Consider the following 24757-nt stretch of genomic DNA (forward strand, 5'->3'; position numbering starts at 1 on the left):
CTCTCTCTCTCTCTCTCTCTCTCTCTCTCTCTCTCTCTCTCTCTCTCTCATGTTCTCTGTCTCTGTCTCTCATTCTTGCATTCTCTTAGTCTCTGCTCTCTATTCACCACCACCCCCGGCCCTGTCTCTCTCCATTATCTTCTGGCATTTGTATGTATGGGTGTATAGATGCACACAGATACAAGTATGCATTGACATAAATATTGTTTTTCTGTAACAATGTATTTTATATATTTGGCTATAAGCTAATATTTTCTAAGAGGAAACAGCTGAAACACTGAAGCAAAATTATTATAAAATAGTCTTTGATTGACTATACACTACCTGAATATATACTACCTGAAATTTAAGTATTTGTTAGCCACACTGAAAGTACATTGATAAATTTTTTTTAGTGCAACCGGAAGATGACTAGGGATAAGGAGAACTCCATATTCAGTGAACAGAAAATAAATATATACACGAAAGAGCTTTCATAAATCTAATTGACTAATTTCGTCCAATTATTAGACATTCGTAAGTTTTTGATCATAGAAATAAAGCAAGCAGTAAAGTATTTTGTTTGTGCATGTGCACGTGAGTACATTAGTGCATAAATTTGTGTGTGTGTGTGCATATGTATTTGTGTGCATGTCTGAGTGTGCATTTGTGCACATATTTGTTCACACATGTGTGTGCATATATGTACGCATGTGTATATATGCCTATAAATGTGTGATGATGTATATGGAGGTCAGAAGAACACTTTACTCCAGTTGGTTCTCCCCTTCCATCATGTGAGTGCCAGAGATTGAACCAGGGGCAAGCATATGCTAGGATTGATCACTCAGTCTGCACTTATTATTTTTTGCCATATATTCATCATACATAGCTATTTTTGCATCTACTTTACAAACTGTTCTTTCAAGTAGAAATTTGCTAAGTACTTTGACAATATTTATCCCCCACATGTACTTGCTTTAACTCCACTCCTTCTTTCCCCATGTGTGTGTGTGTGTATGTGTGTGTTAGTGCACGCATGCTCATATGTGTAGCATGGTTTTATGTATCTATAAATTATTCTAGGTCCGTAAATGTGACTAAACATTCAACATTTGTCTTTCTTTGTCACTTTACTATAATTATTGCTAGCTATATCCATTATTCAGCAAATTATATAATTTTAGTCTTCCTGCTGGTTGGCTTAAATTGAGGTGTGTCTGTTTATATTCTTGACTGCAAAATGAGAGATTCCTTCTCCTGCACGCTCACCAGCATTTGTTGTCACTGAATTTCCTTCTAAGGGCCGTTCTGACAGGGGCAAAATGGGATTTTAATTTGTATTTCAAAAGAAGAGCATTGACTCCTCTCCCATGTGCTGACTGGACATTTGTATTGAATTTCTTGTGAATTTCTTGTTCATTAGCCAATTATAGAAACTTTTAAAAAATTCTTTTTGATATTTAGTGTTTTGAGTTATTACATATTTTAGAAGTATTCTCTTTTTTTAGAAGAGTTTCAGAGTTTCTTACATTAAGGTGCTTAACACACTGGAATTACATTTTTGTATTAATTTGTATTAATAAAGCGTATAAAGCAAATGCAGGGGCCTAGTTTCATTCTTCTACATGTTTTCCCAGCACCATTTGAAGAGGTTCCCTTTTCTACAGTGCACATGTATGTCATCTTTTAAAAGTGATGAGATGGCTATTGTTGTGTGGATCTCTTTCTGGAAACACTGATATATATATATGTATGTGTGTGTATGCATATATATATAAATTTAAATAAATACATTTATAAATATATATGGATATCTATGAATAAAAATATACAGAATATATAATGTATATGTATATATACATACACATACATACACACACACACATATATAGACATACACACACGCACACACACACATATATACATACTTTGGCTTCATGTTGTGACCTGAAATTAGGTATTAATTAAAGTTTGCTTTGGTCTGTGGGGTCTTTTGTGTTCCTGTGTATTTTAGGGTATTTTTCCTGTATCTTTGAAGAGTGCCATTAAAATATTGACTGAAATTGGTTTACTCTGTAGATCATGTTTCCATATGTTTCCACAGCCATTTCCATAAATATCAATAGGGCTGGTTCTTGAGCAAGACAGATGTTTCTACCCTGTGTCTTCTTCAATCTATTTAAGGTTTTTATTTTTATTAGAAGTCTTCTCTGCTTTGTCTAGGTTTAATCTTAGGTATTCTACCTTGGAGATATTGTGAATGGGATAGGCTTTCCGGCTTTCTCACAATATTCATTGTTGGTTTATAGAAAGTATGCTTCTTTCATATTTTGATCATGCATCTTACTATTATTGAAGGTATTTTTCATTTCTAAGCATTGACTTAGATTAAACTGTCCACAAATAGGGATTTTTCTAGCTGAGATTTCAAGGATGATATGGAGAAAGAAGTATCTTTCCTAATTTTAATGGCAATGTATTGAACTTTTCCCCTTCATTATTTTGCTAGCTATAGCTTTTCTATTACATGGTATTTACTATATTGATGTATGCTCCTCCTATTCTTGATTTCTTCCAGGCTTTTATCATGAGTGTATGTTGGGCTCTATTAATGTTTTTCTGCATCTACCGAGATGATCATGTGATTTTTGTCTTTGAGTTTATTAATGAGATATAATACATTAATTTCTTGCATCAAACTTCATCTCATCCTTGCAATGCAGTTCACTTGGTCACAGGAAAGTCTTGTTTTCTGATTAATTCTTCAATTCAGTGTATAGGTATTGCAATGCTTACCCTGAAAGTTAGCTTTTCTTTTTTTGTCAACTCTTTGTCTGATTTTGATATGAGTGCAAACACTGGTCGTGTGTAATGATTTTGATGTGTTGCTTCCATTTCTATTTTGTTCAGTAACTAGGGAGCCTTTTTTTTTTTTTAGAGTTTTTGAAGAACTCAGCTGTGAAGCCACCATAGCCTGAGGATCAAACTCAGCGCTTGTTATGAGCCTTTTTAATCATTTCAATACTCTCTGTTTAATCCAGAAGGCTTATGTGTCTGAAAAAAATAACCATTTTTTATATTTGAAATTTATTAGACTACAGGTTTTCATAATATGCCTTAATAATCCCCTGGATCTCACAGCTGTCTTTTGAAATGTCTTACTTCATCTGTAATTGTATATTTTGGATCTTCACCTGCCTTTGATTAGTTTGGATAATCAAAACTAGGGCTTGCTAATCTTGTTTATCTTTTCACAGAAGCAACGCTGCTTTGTGGATTTTGTTCATGTCCATTGCACTACCTTCTGCATTGAGCTTTACTGTCTCTGCCAGCCGACTTAGGTTTGTCTGTCCTAGACTTTCTAGAACTTTGAGGATTGTTATTATTCATTTCAAATGTCTATGATTTTTTTCATTTCAAATTTCTATCATTTTTAGGCATTTATAAATAACATATAGATACATCATAGATATAAAGATAATATAGTATAGATTAACAGGTAATCTTTTTCACTAGAACCAATGTTAAACAGTGTACTTCAATGTCAAAGAGAAATTAGAGGCTAGAGAGAAGCAATGGGAGAGACTAAAAGAGACTAAAAGAAGTCAGCAGATGTGCCAAGTATCATTCCTGAAGACAGAGACCTCAGAATAATTAGGAGACACAGAGGCAAACGCTTCCTGTCAATTAGTGGGAAAAAATATTCACCAATGGGACACTACAATTGTAAATTTCCGTTGTTAAGTTTTGATTTGCCCTACTGAGAAGATTTGCTGCCCTGTTTTCTATCTAGCTGCTTTGATGAGCTTGCTATGTTCTAAACATTCTTCAGCTAAACCTGCAGGGATCATCAGACCTGGCCATGGTTGGGGTAACTCAGTGCTGGGGATGGTACTGAACAAAGAGAAGAGACAGCAGATGATAGTTGAGAAAAACCTGGGTGAACACAAGACATTCTGAGGATGCAGAGGATGTTGTTCTTGTCTGAACTGGTTACTAATGGGTTTCTGTTAGTTTTGTAGAATAACAAGCCTGTCCTGCATATGGCCATTCCTGAGCTACAGAAAGTGCAAGAAAGAACAAAACGTAAAGCTGAAGAGAGCTTGCTCTTGACTCTAAAACAGAAATGCAGTTTTCTGAGAAAACCAAACTGACAGGATTATGAGATGGGCTGAAGATTACTACCAGGCTCCCTGTTTCTCTGCAAGATGATTCTTATACTGGATTAACAGATTTCTATCAAGAGCTGCTATCTAGGGACTGGTAGGGGTTGTGGTTTAGTTGGTAAAGCACTTGCCATTGGAGAGAGAGTACTGAGTTGGGTCCCAGCTCCCATGAAAAGCCAGGCATGGGTACACACATTTTGTAAATCCAGTGCTGGAAAAGACAAGAGCATCACTTGATCCCACTAGCCAGACAGGTTAGCTTAATTGATGAATTCGGGCTCAGGAAGGAACTATCCCCAAAAATAAAGTGGAGAGAACCTGAGCAAGACAACCAATGTTGACCTATGGACACTAAATACTCATATTCATACACATGCAACAGTCCCCCACACACATACACACACACACACACACACACACACATACACATACATACATGCATGTATGTGTACCTCAATCTAATACTGTTCATTATATTCTTGTCTATGCACACTATTGGAATCTAGTGTGAATTGGAATAAACAAGGAGTCTTTTCTATGTCTCCTATTCAAGAAAAAGCAGGACTTAAGTGTGGTAGGACATGAGTTCGGAATAACCTTGTCTGCAATACAGCTCCAGTAGCTGAGCTCTGGGCCTGTAATTCAGCATCCTAATGGCATGTACTGCCAAGCAGATACTCATCACTGTGGCTGAGATGTGGGCTTTCTGCATCCTTCTGTGATTCTCATTAGATGTCCCTAATTTCCTTGATGATTATTTCTGTAATATACAATTAATATGCACTGGAGGTGGCAGGAAAGATTATGCAGCGATTCACTAGTGAGATAAAGGACAGCTTTATCTTACAAGTTTTTATATATAATTCACTTCATGATTATGAAAGATACTTTTTATGCTGTTAAGGATTTTCTATTATACCTTACTCTTAAAAACAAAACAAAACAAAACAAAACAACAACAACAACAACAAACAGCTTCCCTCCTTGCCATTTTTGGGGGAAGATGTAAGGGTTCTTTTAAAAATATTTAAACTGATGCTATTTTCTGATTTGAAATTGTTTGATAAAGATTTTAGTTTGTCCAGGACCCATACACCCTTTTTGCATCCACCAACAGGTCCTTTGTATCAGCTCTGCCACTCCTTTCCCTACCCAGACTTCTTCCCAGGTCTGTCTCTAGGGTCCAGCCTGGGGAGTATCCCTGACCTCCTTCCTTATCCATGCCTTTTCCTCAATCTGAGCTTTAGCTCAGAGCTCATGACCTGTACACCAGCCTAGTTTGGCCTTTACCTGCCCTCAATGCAAAGGAGTCTTGGGCCAGGATGCCAAACCATAGGACTTTACCATACCTCCCACACCATATTCAACCTTTATACTCAGGCCTATCTGCCCCTATTATCAAGGCTTGAATCAGGAAGCACATGCTGAACATGAGCACAGTTCAGTTAGTCCACCCAACTTCATTCCATTCAAAACATTTGGAACCTACAGACCCAACACAGCAAACCTATGTCTTTTCTCTTTGCCCAAAATGCTTTATCCATAACAAACTCAGAACCCACAAAGGAAATCCACATGCCCAGATATCATCACAGGAATACCAACAATAATAGGAAAGATCAAGCCAGTATCTTCTCTCTGAAACTGGCCAGTACTGTTGAAGTGATTGCAAACGCAACTATCTAGATAGACTCCAGGATACCAGATTTAAAAGAACAATCATAAACCTCCTCAAAGAATTCAAGGAGTTGGAAGACAACACAAAGAAACAGCTCAATTAAATAAAAGAAAGAAAGAAGGAGCTGAAGGAAATAAATGCTCAAGTGATGACTAAGAAAACACATACTAGAGAATGATGGAAATGAAGATAACAGTTAAAGACTTGAGAATGGAATTCAATCAGGAGATATAAACATTAAAGAGTACAAGTTGTGGCCTTCAGAAGGGCCCCAAACAACTAGAATGGGGACTATCCCAAAAGCTGTTGCCTATATGTGGGATATATTCTACTAGCTAGGCTGTTTTGTCTGGCCTCAGTGGGAGAGAAAGCACTAGAGTTGGGGGATACTCAGGGGCCCCCACCCACTTAGAGGAGAAAGGGAGGGAGAGGGGAGGGGTTGTAGGGGGTGATTGGGAGGGGAGCAGTGAGTGGGGTGTAAAGTGAGTAAGTGAAAAAAAATTTAATTGAAAAAAGTACAAGCTGAAAGACAGAATTGAAAAATCCTATAAACTCATCTAGAAAATTCAAAGGAAAGCCCTATAAGTAGAAGAATGAAGCAGAAAGCAGAATATCAGTTCTCAAAGGTAAAACAGACAATACAGATGAAATAAGCAAAAAACATGAAAAATTACCTCCGCACATACATACACACAGATACACAGACACACAAACACACACAGGCACACAGACACATACACACAGAGTGTGTGTGTGTGTGTGTGTGTGTGTGTGTAGACACCTGAAAGAGATACAAGAAATGTGAGAAACTATGAAAAAAAACAAAACCTCTAACATTAGAATTATAGGCATAGATGAGGGACAAGAATCCCAAGTCAATGGCAAAGACCATTTCTTCAACAAGACTATAAAAGAAAATCTCTCCCCAAATCAATAAAGACATACCTATTCAAAAGCAGGAAGCACTCAAACCAATAAAGACACACCTATCCAACAGGAGCATAAAATAAAATTCACATGGCATATCAAAGAAAGAAGTATAGTGAAAACTGCAAAAGGGAAAAAAAGCAGGTTACATATAAGGAAAACATATCAGAATATCGTGGATTTCTCAGTGGAAGCTTTGGAAGACAAAAGAGCCAACAATGCATTCCAAGTCCTAAAAATAACAGTAACAGTCAACCTAAGCTAATAAAACTAGCAGAGCTATTTGCCATATTTGAAGGAGAAAGAACAACTTTCCATGAAATAAACATCCCAAAAGTTTTCAACAAAGCAAACCTAAGGAAAACACCGGAAGCATTATTTTAAAGTGAAGAACGGAAGGAATGTAGAAAGAGAGTATGGAAACAAATATGAAGTCATAACTGTGGAAACACAAAATACCACTGGGAACACCAACAAGTACCCCAAATATCAACAATTCAATGACCACAATTAGCACATGTCTCAATGATAACCTTAGATATCAATGACCTCAACTCTTCAATCAAAAGATAAAGACTGACTGAATGGATAAAGAAAACAATCTCTTTCTATCTGTTTGTGCTTACACAAACACATCATAGTTTAAATATAGGTACTCTCTTGGAAAAAAAGGATAGGCAAAAGTACTCCAATAAAATGGGGCCAAGAAGCAAGTAGGAGTATGCTAATATCCAACAAAATAGACTTCAATCTAACACTAATCAGATGAGATAAAGAGGGACACTTTGTCTTAATCAAAAAGACATTACTATCCTAAACGTATATGCAGCAAACTCTGAGGTGCCCAAATTTATAAACAAACAAACAAAATTACAGATTTAAAGACATAGATTAACATTAATTCATCAAGAGTAGATGCTTTTAATATCTATGATCTCCAATAGACAGATCTTCAGGGCAAAAAATAAAGATAAACATCAAAATTGACATCATACATCAAATAGAATGAATAGATATCTACAGAATATTTACCTAGACACCAAAGAATCACATTCTATTTAGCAGCACATAGAATCTTTTCTAAAACAGACCACTTCCTAGGACACAAAATAAATATTCACAAATTCAAAAGATTAAAATAACTTCCTGTATCCCATTTGACCACAGTGTAATAAAACTTAAAATTGACAGAATAAAATCTAGAAAATAAGCAAAATCATATAGGTTAAATAAGTCTACTTAATAATGTATGAGTCAAAGAAGATGTCAAGAAATTTCTAGAACTAAATGAAAATGAAAAACAATACAACAAACACTCTGGGACTCAGTTAACAGCACTCCTACAAGAGAAATGTAGATGCAAGTACACACACACACACACACACACACACACACACAGTACAGAAAGAGCACAAGGAAATACCTCAGTAATGATGCAAATCAAAAGTTGGAAAAAAATTGGAACAAACCAAATCCTAACCCAATTAATGGCAAGAAATAATAAAATATCCCAGCAGAAACCAGCAAACTATAAACAAAAACGAAAATATCAACAAATCTCAGACCTGGCTCTTTGAGTAGTTAAGTAAAAATGACTGACCCTTTGTACAATTAGTAAAAAGAAAGAAATGACCCACACTAATGTAATCAGAAACAAACAGGAAATATTACAATAGATAAGAAATTCACAATATTTCAAAATATCTCAAATACCTGTATTCCAGTAAGCTGGGAAACATAAAAGAAATGAACGCATTTCTAGGTCCAGCCAAACCACCAAAATGAAGCCAAGAAGATGTCAATGATTTGAACAAAGCTATAACAGATGAAGACATTGAAATAGTACGAAAAAGATTTTCAGCTAAGGAAAGTTCAGGATCAGGTGGATTCACAACAGAGTACTATTAAACATTCTAAGAAGATGTATAGCCAGTCCTTCCTGAACTATTTAAAAAGAAGGAAAAGGAGGAGGAGGAGGAGGAGGAGGAGGAGGAGGAGGAGGAGGAGGAGGAGGAGGAAGAAAGCTAGCAATCAAGCAAGTAAGAAAGAAGGAAAAAGGAGAACACTTCCAAACTTCTACAAATCTAGTATCACCCAAGTCAGGTTAAAAAATAGCAATAATAACAACAACAACAGAAAACTATAGTCTGATATCTCTAGTGAACATAAATTAGAAATTAATCAACAAAATACTTGCAAACCAGATATACATTATAAAGATTATACACCATGTCCAAATCAGCTTTATCCTTGAAATGCAGAGATAGTTCAACACACACAGGTCAAAAATTGCATTAAACCACATATATGGATTTAAAGACAAAAAATAACATGATCATCTCAATAGATGCAGGAAAAGCCTTTGATAAAATCCACCATGCCTTCATGATAAAAGTCCTAGAGAATGTAGGGCTGGAGGGAACATATCTCTACTCAATAAAAGCTATGTATGAGAAACTCACAGCCAACATCATCATAAATGGTGAACAATTGAAGCTGTCCCACTGAAGTTGGGAATGAGAGAGGGATGTTTGTTATCCCCAGTGGCTTTGAACTCTGTACTTGAAGAACTAGCTAGAGCAGTAAAGCAAGAGAAGGAAATCAAAGGGATACAAATAGAACAAGAAGTTGTCAAACAATGCCTATTTGCAGGCAATATGACATTATATAGTAGAAATTCCAAAAACTCTACCAGAAAGAAGACTTCTAGAAACAATAAAATCAACAGTGTGGCAGGGACACACTCTCTTTCACAATTGACTTCGAAAATCTAGGAATAAATCTAACCCAGACAGCGAAGGACCTGTATAGCAAAAACTTTAGACTTCTGAAGAAAGAGCTAGAGAAAGACATCAGAAAATGGAAAGGCATCTCATGTTCATGGATTCATAGAATTACCATTGTGAAAAGTGACCATTGTACCAAAAGCTGCTTACAGATTAAATGCAACACCAATCAAAATCCCTATTTTATCCTTTGCAATAAGCAGAAAAAAAATCATGAAATAATGAACAATAAAAGACCCCAGAGAGCCAAAATAATCCTGAGCAAAAAGAACAATGTTGGAAATGTATCCAGATCTTAAGATGTATTACAGAGCAATAGTAATAAAAACAATATGATCCTGGGACAAAAATGGACATGTAGACCAAGAGCAAACTTGAGCACACAAAACTTCAGCAACTTAATATTTGACAATGATGCCAAAAAGATACACTGGAGAAAAAGAAAGCATCATTGATAAATGGTGTTCTGAAAACTGCCTGTCTACATGCAGAAGAATGAAAATAGACAACTATTTATCACCTTGTACAAAAACTATCTCCAAATGGACCAAAGACCTAAATGCAAAGTCTGAACCACTGAAGCTTCTAGAAGAAAACATAGGCAGTACCCTACATGATGAACATACCTGAAAGGACTCCATTTGACCAGTTTAAAAGGCCAACAATTAACAAGTGAGACTTCATGAAGCTTCAATGCTTCTGCACAGCTAAAGAAACAATAACCTGGTGAAGAACAGGCCACAGAATAGGAGAGGATCTTTCCAGCTATGTATCTGACAAAAGATTAGTTATTTAGAATACACAAAGAAAAGAGTAAAAAAAAAACATTCAAAAACTGAGCACAGGATGTGAACAAAGAGTCTTCAAAAGAAGAAAAAAATTGTTAAGAAATATCTCAAAAAAGTATTCATCGTCCTTAGAAATCGGGGAAATGTCAACCAAAACGACTTTGAGATTTTAGCATTATTGTCTTAGTTAGCATTATTATTGCTTCAATGAAACACCATGACCCAAAAAGCAAGTTGGGGAGGAGAGGGTCCACCATTGAAGGAAGTCAGGACAGGAACTCAAGCAGGGTTGGAACCTGCAGACAGGAGTTGATGTAGAGATCATGGAGGGGTGCTGTTTACTGGCTTGCTGTCCTTGACTTGCTCAGTCTGCTTTCTTATAGAACCCAGGACAACCTGCCAGAGATGAAACCACCTGCCATGGGATGGACCTTCCACCACTGATCACTAATTGGAAAATGCCTTACAGCTGGATCTCATGGAGGGATTTCCTCAACTGAGGCTCCTTCCTCTTTGATGACTCTAGCTGTGACAAGTTGACACAAAACCAGCCAGTACAACTGATCTCTTGTCAACTTGACACATGAACACAAGACTGTTAAGTCACAACCCTTTCTTTTTCATCCCCCAAGTCTCACATTGAAAATATAAATATTGTGTAAAGTTCCATGGTCTTTACAAATTCTAACTCATTCAAACCTCAGTCCCAATAAAACATCCAATCTCTTCTAGAATCCAAAGTCTCTCATCTGTGGGCTCCATTAAAACACTTTCTTAGGGAAAACTCCAGGGCACAGTCACAATCAAATCAAAGTTGAACTGTCCAATATCTTGGATCCACTCACAATCTTCTGGACTTCTCCAAATGCCTTGGGTCACTTCTCCATCTCTGGCCTCTGTAACTCATACAGCTTGTCTTCTATACTCTAGCTTACTCCACTTTACTGCTGCTGTTGTTCTTGGTGGCCATTCCATGCAACTGGCATCTTTAAAATGCCGGGGTATTTTGCTGTAACTAGGATGCACTTTCACCAATAGCCCCTCATAGGCTCTCTTCCTGGTGCTAAACCTCAGGTTCTTTGCATGGCCCCTTCAGTTCTGGACTTTCAACTGCTACTGAGGCTATACCTTCTTCACCAATGGCCTCTCCTCGGCTCTCACAGTGTCAAGTCTCAGCTGCTCTCCATGACCCCTTCATGCCTTCAAAACTAGTACCATCTGTGATTCTCACACATTACTAAGTTCAGCTGCCGGAATGAGGTACAACCATGCCTGCCTCTTGAACACAGCCTCTTTGTGATGTCAGAAAACACTTCCTAAAAGATTTCACCTCAGTGATGCTGGTCTCCTCCTCTTACTCCTCCTCCTCTCCCCCCTCCTCCTCATCTTCCTCCACCTCATCCTCCTCTTCCTTCTCATAGTTAATTTATTTATTCACTTTACATCCAGGTCTTAGCTCCCCTTCCCTCCTCTCCTCCTAGTCCTACCCTCAAAAATTCCTCCCCCCATTATCCCTCCCCTTCTCAGAAAACGAGAAGCCCCTCCTTGGGTACCTCAGCTGGTCTTTTCTTATCTCCAGCCAACCAGCAACAATTGTCCCAGTAATGTAAAGGTTTCACTTCAGTACTTCTAATCTTTTGTTAATCACAGCTGATTCTTCAGCCCCAGCTAACCAGAACCACAGAATCTTTAATCAAAAGGGCAAACAGCCCTGCTAGAGTTTTTTTTAATTGGATATTTTATTTATTTACATTTCAGATGTTATCTTATTTCCCCATACAACCCCCCCCCCCGAAACACCCTATCCTTTCCCCCCTCCTCCGTTTTGCTTTTATACCATTTTAATTACATGCAAGTATTAATGTCAGTTCTAGGTTGAGGAACTAGCAATACAATAGATGCAAACAGTCAAGGAACAAGCAAGACAATAAACACAAATAATCAAAGAATAAGCAAGGCAATAAAGAAAATTCCATGATCACTCCCATGGTCACTACTTCTAAGGGCTTATCAGGATGACCAAAATATCTGAGCCTACTACCCCGTCCTAGCCAAAAGTCATTTTCATGGCTGAAGCCTACTTCTTTGTTCTAGCATAAGTTAAGTTTCCTGTCTGAAATAACATCTTTGTTCTAGCTTAATGTCAGATTCCTGCCTGAAGCTCACTTCCTTGTCCTTGTCCAATGTCAGTGGAACCCCAGACAGAGTTATTAATTTAATAGGCTGGCAAGTCAAGGACAGGTGAGATTCTGCACAGAGCCTTACCAATGTAAGACAGAAGTGCATTGCTTTCGATTATGCATATTCTATGATGAGTAAGGAAGGTATTCTTGTCAGAATGACCTAAGACAGGCTAAGTCTTGTTTTATGAAATAAAAAAAAGGGGGAGAGGCAGAGAGATTTTGGGGCTGTTTGGCAAGAACCTGATAGAGTTTTTATACTTCTCTCTTTAACGTTACAAGCCTGCCCTCTATCTTCTGCATTTCTCATCTTATCTTCCAAGCTCCCAAAGAACTACCCACTGAGCTCTTAACATTCAATGGATCTTCTAGCCCAAAGTTCCAAAGCCCTTTCACAATCTTCCCCCAAACATGGTCATGCCTATCACAATAATACCCTACTATTCTGGTACCAATTTGTCTTGGGGGTCACTATTGTTGCAATGAAACACCATGATCAAAAAAAGCAAGTTGGAGAGAAAAGGGTTAATTTGGCTTACACTTTCAGATCCTAGTCCATCATTGGAGGAAATCAGGGCAGCAACTCAAGCAGGGCTGGAACCTAAAAGCAGGAGCTGATGCAGAGACCGTGAAGAGGTGCTGCTTACTGGCTTGCTTTTGCTGGCTTTCTTAGCCTGCTTTCCTATAGAACCCAGGACTATTAGCCAGGGATGGAACCACCTGCCATGGTCTGGAACCTCCCCCATTGATCTCTATTAGAGAAAATGCCTTACAGCTGGATCTTATGGATGCAGTTCCTCAACCAGGACTCCTTTCTCTCTGATGACTCTAGCTTGTGTCGAGTTGACATAAAACCAGCCAGTACAATCTTACCCTAGTCTGAATGGCAAATATCAAAGAAGCAATTGGCAGCAAATTCTGGAGAAGGTGGGGGAGGGGACGAATCCTCATTCACTGTTGGGATTATATTAATCAGTATGGGGGAATTCTGTAAATACGAAAAACGAATCTCCCATATGACTTCACTTATGCTACTCCTTGGCGTGTGCCCAGAGGACTGGCCATCTTATTTAATACCTGCTCAACCATGTTCATTTCTGTTTTACTTACAGTAGCTAGGGAATGGAAACAACCTAAATGTCTTACAAGCTATCAATGGATGATAAAAATGTGGTAAAGATACACCATGAAATACTAGTCAGATATAATGGAGAACAAAATCATGAACTTTGCGGGTCAATGGATAGAACTAGAAAGGATCTTACTGAGTGAAGTAACCCAAGCTCAGGAATACAAAGACCCTATTTCTTTCTTACTGGAGAATCCTAGCTCCCAATCTTTAGATGTGAGTATATATCCTGGAATAACTGCAGAAACCAGGAAAGTCGAACCATTGCTGGAATAAAGGATCTGGGTAGCACAGAAGGGGCTGTCACAGGGTATATGTGATCTGATCTGGGAAATTGGAGAGAGAAGTGCTTGAGGGAAGGAGGGGCAGGCCAATATAGAAGAAGGTGAGGGAGGGGAAGGAAGAAATGCAGGGTGCATATGTAAACAACAGCCATCACAACAGAAAGAACTGTAAGCACACTGGCCTAGGCCTTGCATGAGGAGGATAACCTTAGGAAGTGGGCTGATGGGCCTGCTCAGTCGGGGAAGAAACTGGCTCTACATGCCTGATCCCATGAAATGGAGTCCCAGAACCCAGATAAAGGCAGAAGGGAAGGACCTACTCTGTGAAGTTGCCCTCTGACCTCCACACACCCAGCATTCCACTTGTAACACGCCCACAACGTTAATACGAATACATTTTTAGAAGTACGATGGGGTGCTTCAATCATGTTAGTGTTAAAGGATGAGAACAAAGCACATGAAACCATCATATGTCTGTAAGATGGCTAAAATACCCAAGACAGAAAAAAAATCTTGGAACAACCAGAGTGCTCAGGTACTGCTAAAAAGTTGGGTGTTATTTAGTGAGAAGTTTTGAAAAACATTGTGTCATACCTGCAAACCCTTGTTGAACAATTCTACTTCTATCTGCCAACAGAAATTAATAATATGATCCCTGAAAGATACCATAACATGAAGCTGGAAAGGTGGCTCTGAAGTTATGAGCACCTGGTGTTTTTTTAGATGACCTGGGTTCGATTCCCAGCACCCACTTGATGGCTCACAACCATCTGTAACTCTAGTTCAAGGGGACCTGACGCCTCTTCTGGCCTTCCCTTTAATCTCCATAAACTTTCTTTTTAGACTTAAGGCCCTAGTAACTTAAAAGTCAAAATTCAGTAAATCTTATAGTCATTTTGAACGCCTTATTAAGACTCCACGATCACTATGCCAAGATCGACTACAAACATATCAAAGAAAACATTTGATGTAATATTTGTATTCAAATAACATATGCTTGGAAGGAAAATGGTTTACGTGTGTAGAAACTTCAAAATGACACCACACATAACCTGCTGATATATCTCACCTAAGCGTGTTACATCATTGACATGTCTCATAGGTCTACTCTTGTTTCATTAGGCATCATCTCTTCAGTGCTTATCCTGGATACACTACATGTCAGAATTGACTCTCCTTCAGGGCTGAATAATATTCCCTCATATGTAGACTCCAATAGCTCATCCATTCATGCATAGACAGCCAGTGAATTGTTCCTACCTTATCATTTTGGCTGACATTGTTATGTGCAGAGATGTGCATGCCTATTTGAGTTCTTGCTTAAAATTACTCCGATTACAGATTAAGACTAACTTTTTCTTTTTATTTGTGGTGATGGGGTAAGCCCTCTATCGCTAACTATTCCAAAGCCCCAAGAGTGAAGTTTTTAACTGATGCTAATCGCTTGGATTAAAGACTAAAGAGAAAAAATAGTATCGGGCTCTCCTCCCACCCTCTGCAATTAAAATGACTGATTACTTGTTGCCAGTGGAAATCAATGTGGCGAAACACTTTGTAACATCTGTGTCAGCATTAAACCAGAGCAAGTGCTGATCAGGCCGGTTTAGTCTTCATCATCGGTGACCTAACATAATCTGAGTATTGTTTGAACGTGAACTGAACGCTTCACTTCCCAAGAAGACTTCATTCCCACGGGAAACGCTGCCTCGTGAAACATTGCTCAGGCGGTTGTGCACAAGTGTGCAAAATGAGCGGAACACCCTTGTCCAAGGGCATCATTTACAACAGGACAAGAGTGCTTAGTTCAGGCTGGGTCAGTTTGCAGAGCAGGCACAGCCTCTCCGAGGGCATAAGACCCCCAAGAGGATAGACACCTGAATACATTTAGACAAGCTAAGCATGTGAACACCCAAACATCTTCTAAACTGCAAATAATTGCAGTTAAATATCCGACCATGCAAATAATTTAAAGCTGCCTGTGCTTCCATTTCAAACGATCATTTTCTACTCAGTATGGTGTAAACATGCAGTAAGATTACTTTAGATGGTATGTCCACCCAGAGTTAACTACTGCTTATCCTTCCTTGTTTTCTCATTAATTAGAATGTTATAAGGAGAACTGAAAGCTCGTTCTGTGTTTTTGGTGTACAGTAGCAATATACTACACTTACTTTTTTAAGCATGAGACCCTAGCAAGCCCATTAGCATATTAGACACTCCAATGGAGAACCGATGGAGAATTTCCTTATTTCCCACCACATACTGGGCAATTCATTCAAGCAGTGATCTTCCTCTGTTATCTTCCTACATCATACCTTTAAGCACCAGCCCAACCCAGTTCTTCGTATTCTAAGGGAGTAGAGCTTTCTTTCTTGATATCTCAAAGTACCACACTGTCATTCCTATTTTATACGATAATTTTTTCCTCCCTTGTTCTTTAACTGGCAGTGTCTTTTGAAAGGTAGGACTTTCAGTATTTTGAGTTTTATGGCAGAATTTAAAAAAAAAACAACTTTTATTCACAGTAGATGAAATCTGGCGTTACTCTAATAGGTGACAGCAAGTGGCTTAAAAAGCCTCTCTCGTAACCCCAGGAGATTTGTCATTTTAAAAACCATCTTTCTCTCAAACATCCCAGGGGAGTAGTATCCAATTCAGTGCGACTTTTAAATAATGCTTTTTCCACTCTAAGTATGAATGGAGGAATGCTGTTACTCATGTCTACTGGGAAAAGACAGGAAATAGAAGATTCCTGGATACCAGGCCGTGATCGGCAACTGTGTCAGGCCAATAAACACTGATTTTGTAGGCACCTCGGTCTCTTGCCTCCGGTCGTATTTCATTAGCGTTTGCACTTGCTTGCTGCCCTGCAAGTGAGTATAGATCCTCTTGTAAAAGCTCCACTCTGAGGTATCCACCTTCTTTACCAATGTTATCTTGTGTGTCCTCCCGGGGTCAGGGGATGGGGTGGTGAGGGGGAAGGCTCTTTTACTAATTAAATGGTCCCTTCCTTTGAATCCACAGTGTTCTCCTAACTGAATTACTTCATCGGGGCTGTCTATCAGTGCATTGCTAAAGTACGTTCAGTCATTCCACTCCAGGGTTTCTGATCATGGCAAGGGCATGTCTCATTTTTGAATACTGATTACCACGAAACGGTTTGACTTGCAGTGAATGCTTTCCACCCGGACTTCATGCTTATGTTTCTTTAGATCTTCTGGAGCGCAGAGTCTCTGAAATAGTTATTGTCTCCTCTTATATTGGCACTTTTCCTTCTTTCCATGCCTTTCTGCTACAAAAGACAGTTTTCTGTGGTTCTTTTTGTTTGGTTTCAGACCCAGGGGTAAGGGATTGAGGCGTGCATTTTACCTACCAAATCTGCCCTGGCTTCTAGATTCTCCCAGCATCCCTTAGTCCATACCTGGCATACCCTGCCCCCAACCTTAAATTTTTTCAGCCCCTCCCCCAGAGGCTCCTCCCTATATAATCCAGACATTTTAATCTCTCTCTCTACCTCTCTCCCTCTTCTTCTTCCCCTTCCTTCTCCTCTCCTCCTCCTCTTCCTCGTCTTTGTCTTCCCTTCTCTCTGCATGTGTGCTCTTTTTCTCTCTCCCCTTTACTCCCCACCCCCTGCTGCCTTCCCATAGTGATTCCTCTGGCCTCAATCTTTGGGGCCAGTGAATACACCCGAGAGCAGCTTCCCAGTAAGCCTGCCTCTAATATAATCTAATCTGGCTTGAATTGGCTCATTTCCCTAGAGGAGAAATAACATACCACTTTTGAATAGTGGCCCCTGTGCTATACACACCACAGATCCTAGGGATAAAGGTAGATGACCTTTTCCCTCTCTGTTTCTGCTTACGATTCTGTGTCCTTTACAAATACTACTGGATTGTATCAATGCTGTAGTGTAGAGACGGTTTGTTCTACGAAGGTGTATTCATGGCAAGCTTGGTTCCCATAATAGTATTGAAAGGTCTTTAAGAAATAGCGTTCAGTAAAGGTAATTGGATCATAGGGCACTACTCTTGAAAAGGATTAATTCTTTCTTGTGGGAATGGGCCAGGTCTCCAGGGGTAGACTTATTTTTCAAACCAATAAGTTTTTATATAATGAGTTTCAATTTTCTAGGTGTCCTCCTATCCCTGATATTTCATACAACCCTATGTTTTAAGGGCAGAGCACCGCACCAAGGGCAGGACAGATGGGCTGCCCATCAGTTGGAGGATTTTAGCCTACAGTGCTACAAGTAAATTAAACCAATTTTCATTACGAAACCCTGGTGCTCATACATTTTCTAACAGTATCATGAAATAGCCTAAGACAGTCAAAACTGAATTTCCTTGCTATAGACATCTGCAGACCTATTTAATGGAATCATCTAACATTTGAGTATTTTGATTCTGGCTTTCTTTTTTTCCCCTTACACAGTATATGACTTTTAGAATAAGTTGCATTGGAGAAAATCACATGGGCATTCCAACCCTAGTGCCATCTGAAAACCGAACCCTTGTTTACCCTTTTCTATATTCTGTATTTTTACCATTGCTTTTTGGTTGTTTGAGATCAGGGCTCCTCTACCTGTCTGGCCTCAGACTCACTAGCCTTGGGTCCCTTTTCCTCCTCCTCCTCCTAACCACAAACTCATAGGTTAGCTCAGGAGTCAGGGCCTGCCATTGTGGAAGAGGTACCAGACAGGACATGTTTTGTTGGCTTGGGTGAAGTTCCTTTGTGTTACTAAAGGTGTTTGATAAGTTCTAAAGAAGATAGAAGCATAGTCCTAATCACAGAAGGCCCTGCTAATGGGGAAAAAAGCTTCTCATTGAGCAAGCACAGGAATGCCAAAACTGAGCTTGCCAGGGATCAAAACAGGTTTGTGTATTTTTGTGTATAGCTGTTCAGAGTGCTTCAGGTGCTCTCAGAAAAATAACTACAACTGATTACCAACAATGAACCAGTATCTGAACTCTTACCCCAAATACGAAGAAAATATTTAAAATTCTATTGTATCATAACAAAGCAACTGAAAGTATTTAAGAGCATTTTAAATATCTCTCTAGATATGCTCGTGTGGTGGATATTAGAGAGAAATTGAAGGCATTGAGCTGAAAATTGAGGATTCTGCAAATTTAGATAGTTTGCCGGATTCTTCTGGAATATGAAGGAATTTGTTTTTAAAAGACCGATATTATAGTATTAAAATTAGCAGTGTTTAGGAGTATTATTTTGCTAATTTAAGCATCATTTGAAACTTGAAAAGTTGTTGCAAGAAGTCAATTATATTTTTTATTAGAAATTGATGGATTTCCATATCCACTACTAGAAATTTCATTCTGAGACTCTGTGGGGTTACTCTGTAGGGATCCTGATAGAGGTGTGGAAAGGTATTGAGAGGACTGTCCTCCTGATGGCTTAGCAGATAAAGGTGTTTGCAGCACCAGACTGGCAACCAGAGCTCAAGCTCCCAAGCCCAAATAAAGGAGAAAGGGGAGAACCGACTTTAGAAATGTGGACTCTGATGGGTAGGCATTGATGTAACCCCAGCCACAGTGTCACATAAACACAATAATAAATAAACAAATAAACAGGCAAACAAACACATAAGACAATAAAAATTAAATATGTACCAGGGGAAAACACTATAACATTTTATGTAGAACACTGTGTTCTCACCTCAGTTTTAGTAAAAATATATGTAGTGTTCCACTTCATTTAAAAAAAAATCTGTGTTGAGTTTATATAATTAAATCCATATTTTTCTATCATGTTTGGATGTGAAATGTTCCCTCAGGCTTGTGTGTTTGAATACTTGGTTCTTTTCTGAGAGGTTACGGAATCTTTAGAAGGTATGTAACCAGGGGTGGGCTTTGAGGTTATAAAGCTTGGTCCCACTAGCTGTCCTGAAGTAACGATTTTGGTATCTTAAAAAACAAATCACAGACACATTATAAGAATATGTTTCCATTTTAATTCCAGGTGTGGGATACGGGGCTGCTTCAGATCGTTCTCAGCAGCTATGATTTGCCTCGTGTGCTCTAGCAGGGTGTGTGATTTTTGCCAGCTGCAGATAGTTTCTGCGATTGTGTGACATTTAGAATTCTAGGAACTTTTCAGAGAGTATATAAATGCTGGAGCCCTGAGAGGCAGGGTGGGTTGTTGGTTGTTTGATGTTGGTGGCCATGGTTTGTTAAACAGTCATTCATGACAACAAGAAGAAACAACAAGAAGAAGAAATTGGATATCCTGAAGGTGATGATCAAACTTGTCCCAAGTTACCTGATGCCCCTAATTAGGAATTAGTCTTACGATAATATTGCTCCTTTTCTAATCAACTTTCCTTTCTACCCCTTCTTCTTTCCTATCTAGTATTAATGAGGTTCAAAGGGAAGAAAACGGGTAGAGAAGGGGGGAAGAAAGAAGGACCCATAAAGTAGCTAGTAGACCTCATGATCCTATAGCTAAAACTTCTCCATCCTGATGGACTTATCCTCTCTGTAACTGTGATCCAAAATAACCCCCCCTCCTCGTGTTGTCTTCCTTAAGGTATTTTATCCAGCACCAGAAATCAAACATGTGCAATCTACTGTTGGTGCTTTTAGCATGAGTGTAAGCGCCATCAGTACAAACGGCCAGGCTATGGCGTGTCTGTAAGAGTCAGAGCTCTTTGCTCTTAACATGGTTTCACATCGGAGATTCCTTCCTCATACCTTCACTCTAAGCACAGACGCGAACATCCTTGCGTCTTCAGACACACCTCCAATGTAGAATTTCCTCTGGAACACCGGGGGGTGATCGTTTTCATCTTGAATCTCGATGTACACCTTAGCTGTATTGCCTGGAAGACAAGACATATCTTTGTTGGAGATTTTTTTTGTTAGAATAAAAATCACCAGAGTAATATTTACCACACTTTTCGGTAAAGGGATACATGTAACTTTTTGGAAGATCATTCCTGAGTGTTGCCTAACTCTAGGTCAAAAGGATACAAGTACGAATGTCACTAGTACTGTTATATTTTTACTATTTTTGAGACATTGACATTCAATCTAGGGCCCAGTAAGTGCTGAGCAAGTGTTATTTCAGTGTAACTCACCTCCAACTGCCATGGTAATGCACTTTCCATTTTAACTTCTTTAACTTAGTTTCTCTTTTGCAGTCATAAATAAATCACCTAAATATTCCTGAATGATGTTCCTGGACACTGGCTTACTGAAAACTAGTTGGCACTCAATTATAGGTCACATTGATCTATATGGTGTCTATACTTGACGAATGAAGATCTGGAGAATTAACTTTTTAACTTGTATATTTATTAAGACAAACTCACACACAATTGTGTCTCCTAGAGATATCAGATAGACTATAGCTGAGAATCTCTCATCAACATGGCTGCCTAAAGAAGATCTGAACAAGGAGGACACCAATAGACAAACTAACACGGGAAGGAGGAATTTCATAGTGTTTTAAAACCTAGACAAAGAACTACAGAAAGTTAAGGATGCTAAGAGATAGCAAAGTAGTCTTTCCCATGGAGGACCAACAACCTCCGCCACTGGTTATCCAATACCAAGTGGTTATCCCTGAAATCATGTATATACAAATACTATTATGTTGACTGAGCAAGTTTATTTGTATATATAGGTGTGTGTGTGTGTTGAAGTAATTTTTTAAATTGATGTTTTCTTGAGCTGACTATCTACGCCGTGGTGACTCTGCTTAGCTCTGCCACCATGTTCCGGGGCCAGAGGCTGCAGCTAGAAACGGCCAGCCAGAAACACCAGCCCTGCCACCCACGAGACGCCAGTGTGGGAGATGGCTTTCCCAATCTTCCACACTGTCTCTACAAGGCTGGGCAGTGCCCAGACCATCCCACCATCCACGTGGTTCCCAATATAAATGAAACTCTAATGCTTAAAGAATAATTAAAGGCTTTATATGTTTGGTAATGTACAATAGCAATATGCCTATACAATTAGAGGTGTTTCCCAATTAGCTAACCTAAGTATAAGTTGTTACCCAGGACTTCTCTCCATACCTGCGTGGCTCTTCATCCTCCTACCTCTCTGCTCTCTCCCTTGCCTCGCTCCTGCTCTTCCTTTTTCTCTTCCTCTCCTTGCTTTTCCCACCTTAGCTCCTGGCATACACACACACACACACACACACACACACATCAACAATTAAGAAAAGACCACAAATTGGAGTGAGAGAAATGTGAGTGCAGTTTCACATGAGAGCATTTGGAGAAAGAAAAGAGAAGGAGGAAATTACGTAATTATATTATACTATAATTAAAAATAAAAAATTATAAAAGATCCATTATTTCTGGTTCTTTGTAATTACTGGACAGGCTCTGCTCCAGGCGGTACAGAACTATCCAGAGATGCAACAGTGAGCTAGCTATTATCATGCTTGATTTTAGAGGATTAAAGACGAATAGAGGTTAGTGGGACAACCTCCCCCAAGTAGGTGGTATGCCTGATATTTGAACACATGGTGATGTCCGACTGAAGAAGATGAGTCCTTAGGTGTACTGGGTACCATTGCTGCCTCCTTGGAAACAAAGCAAGTTATGTGCATCTATCCCAGTAAGGGTAAATAAGAGAATATATACACATATACAACACCACATACATACACATATACAACACATAACACACACACACATATACAACACACACACACAAACATACCACACCACATACATATACAACACAATATGTTGGATGCAAGCATCATTTTAAGGTAATAAAGCACTTGGGTTTCTTTGTGTTTTCATCTTTGGTTTTGCCCATTTTCATTGCAGTTTGCACCATTTCTGACTTGCCCAATGATTTTTATCTCCATTTCTATCAATCCAACCCCACACAAGTTTTTATTTCCTACAGAGACTGTATAACTTTCTGAAATTGGGCTTAGCTTGCATCAGCATAATGTGGGGGGAGTTCTTCTCCGTGCTGTATGCTGGATCTGACAACTTTTTATTGCATAAATAAATGAATTAATAAATATTAGAACAGAGTAATAAATCCTAATGCATTTTTTATAAATTATGGTTTTAGCATGTTCATCCTATTTGGGCCTATCCAGACTCTGCTGAGGCCTTTTGGCTACATGCTATGGGCATATTTGCAGATGGCAGCATCAGGTAGCAATGTCAGAAGGTCAGACATTCCTGGGCTTATAAGACCTGGGAGAGGCAGATAGGAGGTGCAAAGCTGAGGGCCTGTCTCTCCTCATTTTAGTCTCATTCTAATTTACCCATAATATTCTGATTTGTTTTCAATTTATTATAAGAGATAACACTATTAGAATTTAAGACCACTTAATCACTTTTAAAAAATATTCTTTAATGCTTTGGAAAAAATCATAATGTATAAAATGCATTCCAGTCAGATTATCTGACAGCTGCTGACAAAGACACAGAATAATTTAAAACTGCAGGTAGCTGATGGATTCTATTTGTGTGTATGTGTGTTGTATGTGTGTGTGGTATGTATTTGTGTGTGTGTGTTGTGTTGTGTGTGTATGTGTGTGTGTGTGTGGTATGGTATGTTTGTGTGTGTGTTGTATATGTGTGTACGTGGCATGTGTTGTATGTGTGTATGTAAGTGGTGTTGTATATGTGTATATGTGTGTGGTATGTGTGTGTATGTGTGCAGTGTGTTGTATATGTGTATGTATGCAGTGTTGTATGTGTGTGGTGTGTGTGGTGTATATGTGGTATTGTATATGTGGGTGTGTTCATGTCCTTGTGCATGTCTGTCTGTCTGTCTGTCTGTCTGTCTGTCTGTCAGTCAAGGTAAGCCCAGCTGCTCAGCTTTTACCCAGGTGCTGGATGAAAGTATGAATCATCTAAAGGCAGTGTTTAGAACATGACAGTTGGTGTGTAGCCTTCACATACTCCAGGAATTATAATTCAGGAATGAAAATATAGATTATGTGCGGAATTTTCCAAAGGTGGTTTACAAATACTTTATGATAATTTATGTGCATATTAGGTTGTTTGCATGTGTGTGTACACGCAAGCTTGTGCATTCCTGGGTATACCAGGAGAGATGTGCTCTTTAATCACCAAACCATCTCCCAAGGCTTTTGTTTGTTTGTTTGTTTTTTACTCTGGTAGTGTTCCTGGTAATTCTTACAATAGGCCTGCGGTTGGTACACATGCCTAACTTTTATACCTTACTTCACACAATGAATTAAACACAGCTTAAAGGGCTCATCAACATTAACAATTCAATCAATAGTAACAGAAAACCTGATGGGTTTTAACTTAAGAGCAGAATTTAAATTCTAGTATTATAGGATTTTAGTATTACCTCACTTTAGAGTAACTGTTCATCTTTGTCTTTGTTAGAGTCTGTATTGCTTCGATAAAACACTGTGACCAAAAGCAACTTGGGGACGAAAGGGTTAATTTGACTTATACTTCCACATCACTGTTCAGCACTGAGGACATCCAGGGCAGGAACTTGTAGACAGGAACTGAAGCAGAGACTATGGAGAATCTCTGCTCACCAGGTTGCTGGACCTGATTTGTTAATATACCTCAGGAACACCTACCTAGAGTTGGTACCATGCACAACAGGCTGGGACCTTCCACATCAATTGTTAGTCAAGTACATGGTCTATACTCCTGCCTTCAGGCCAATTTTATGGAGTATTTTCTGAATTATGAGTCCCTCTTTGCAGGTATGTCTGTGTCAATTAAAAAAAAAAACCCCAGCACCTATTATTCCTTGACAACTTGGAAAACAAACGTAATAAACACCCTTAAACCATAAGCTCTCTTTTTTTGTAGATGTCAGTCTACCATGCTAATTCTAATATGACAACA

At 38.8% G+C, this 24757-nt stretch overlaps 1 protein-coding gene across 1 annotated transcript in view; it reads right to left on the minus strand.

Moving 5' to 3' along the window:
* Positions 1-24757, minus strand: part of Pcdh15 (protocadherin related 15) — a 537968-nt gene that overhangs the window by 71709 nt on the left and 441502 nt on the right. The window contains exon 24 of the mRNA XM_028773900.1: positions 20628-20755. Coding sequence (XP_028629733.1) covers positions 20628-20755 — 128 coding nt within the window. The remainder of the gene's footprint in view (positions 1-20627; positions 20756-24757) is intronic.

Source organism: Grammomys surdaster, unplaced genomic scaffold (assembly GCF_004785775.1).
Source record: "Grammomys surdaster isolate TR1022 unplaced genomic scaffold, NIH_TR_1.0 237, whole genome shotgun sequence".
Classification (NCBI taxonomy): Eukaryota; Metazoa; Chordata; class Mammalia; order Rodentia; family Muridae; genus Grammomys; species Grammomys surdaster.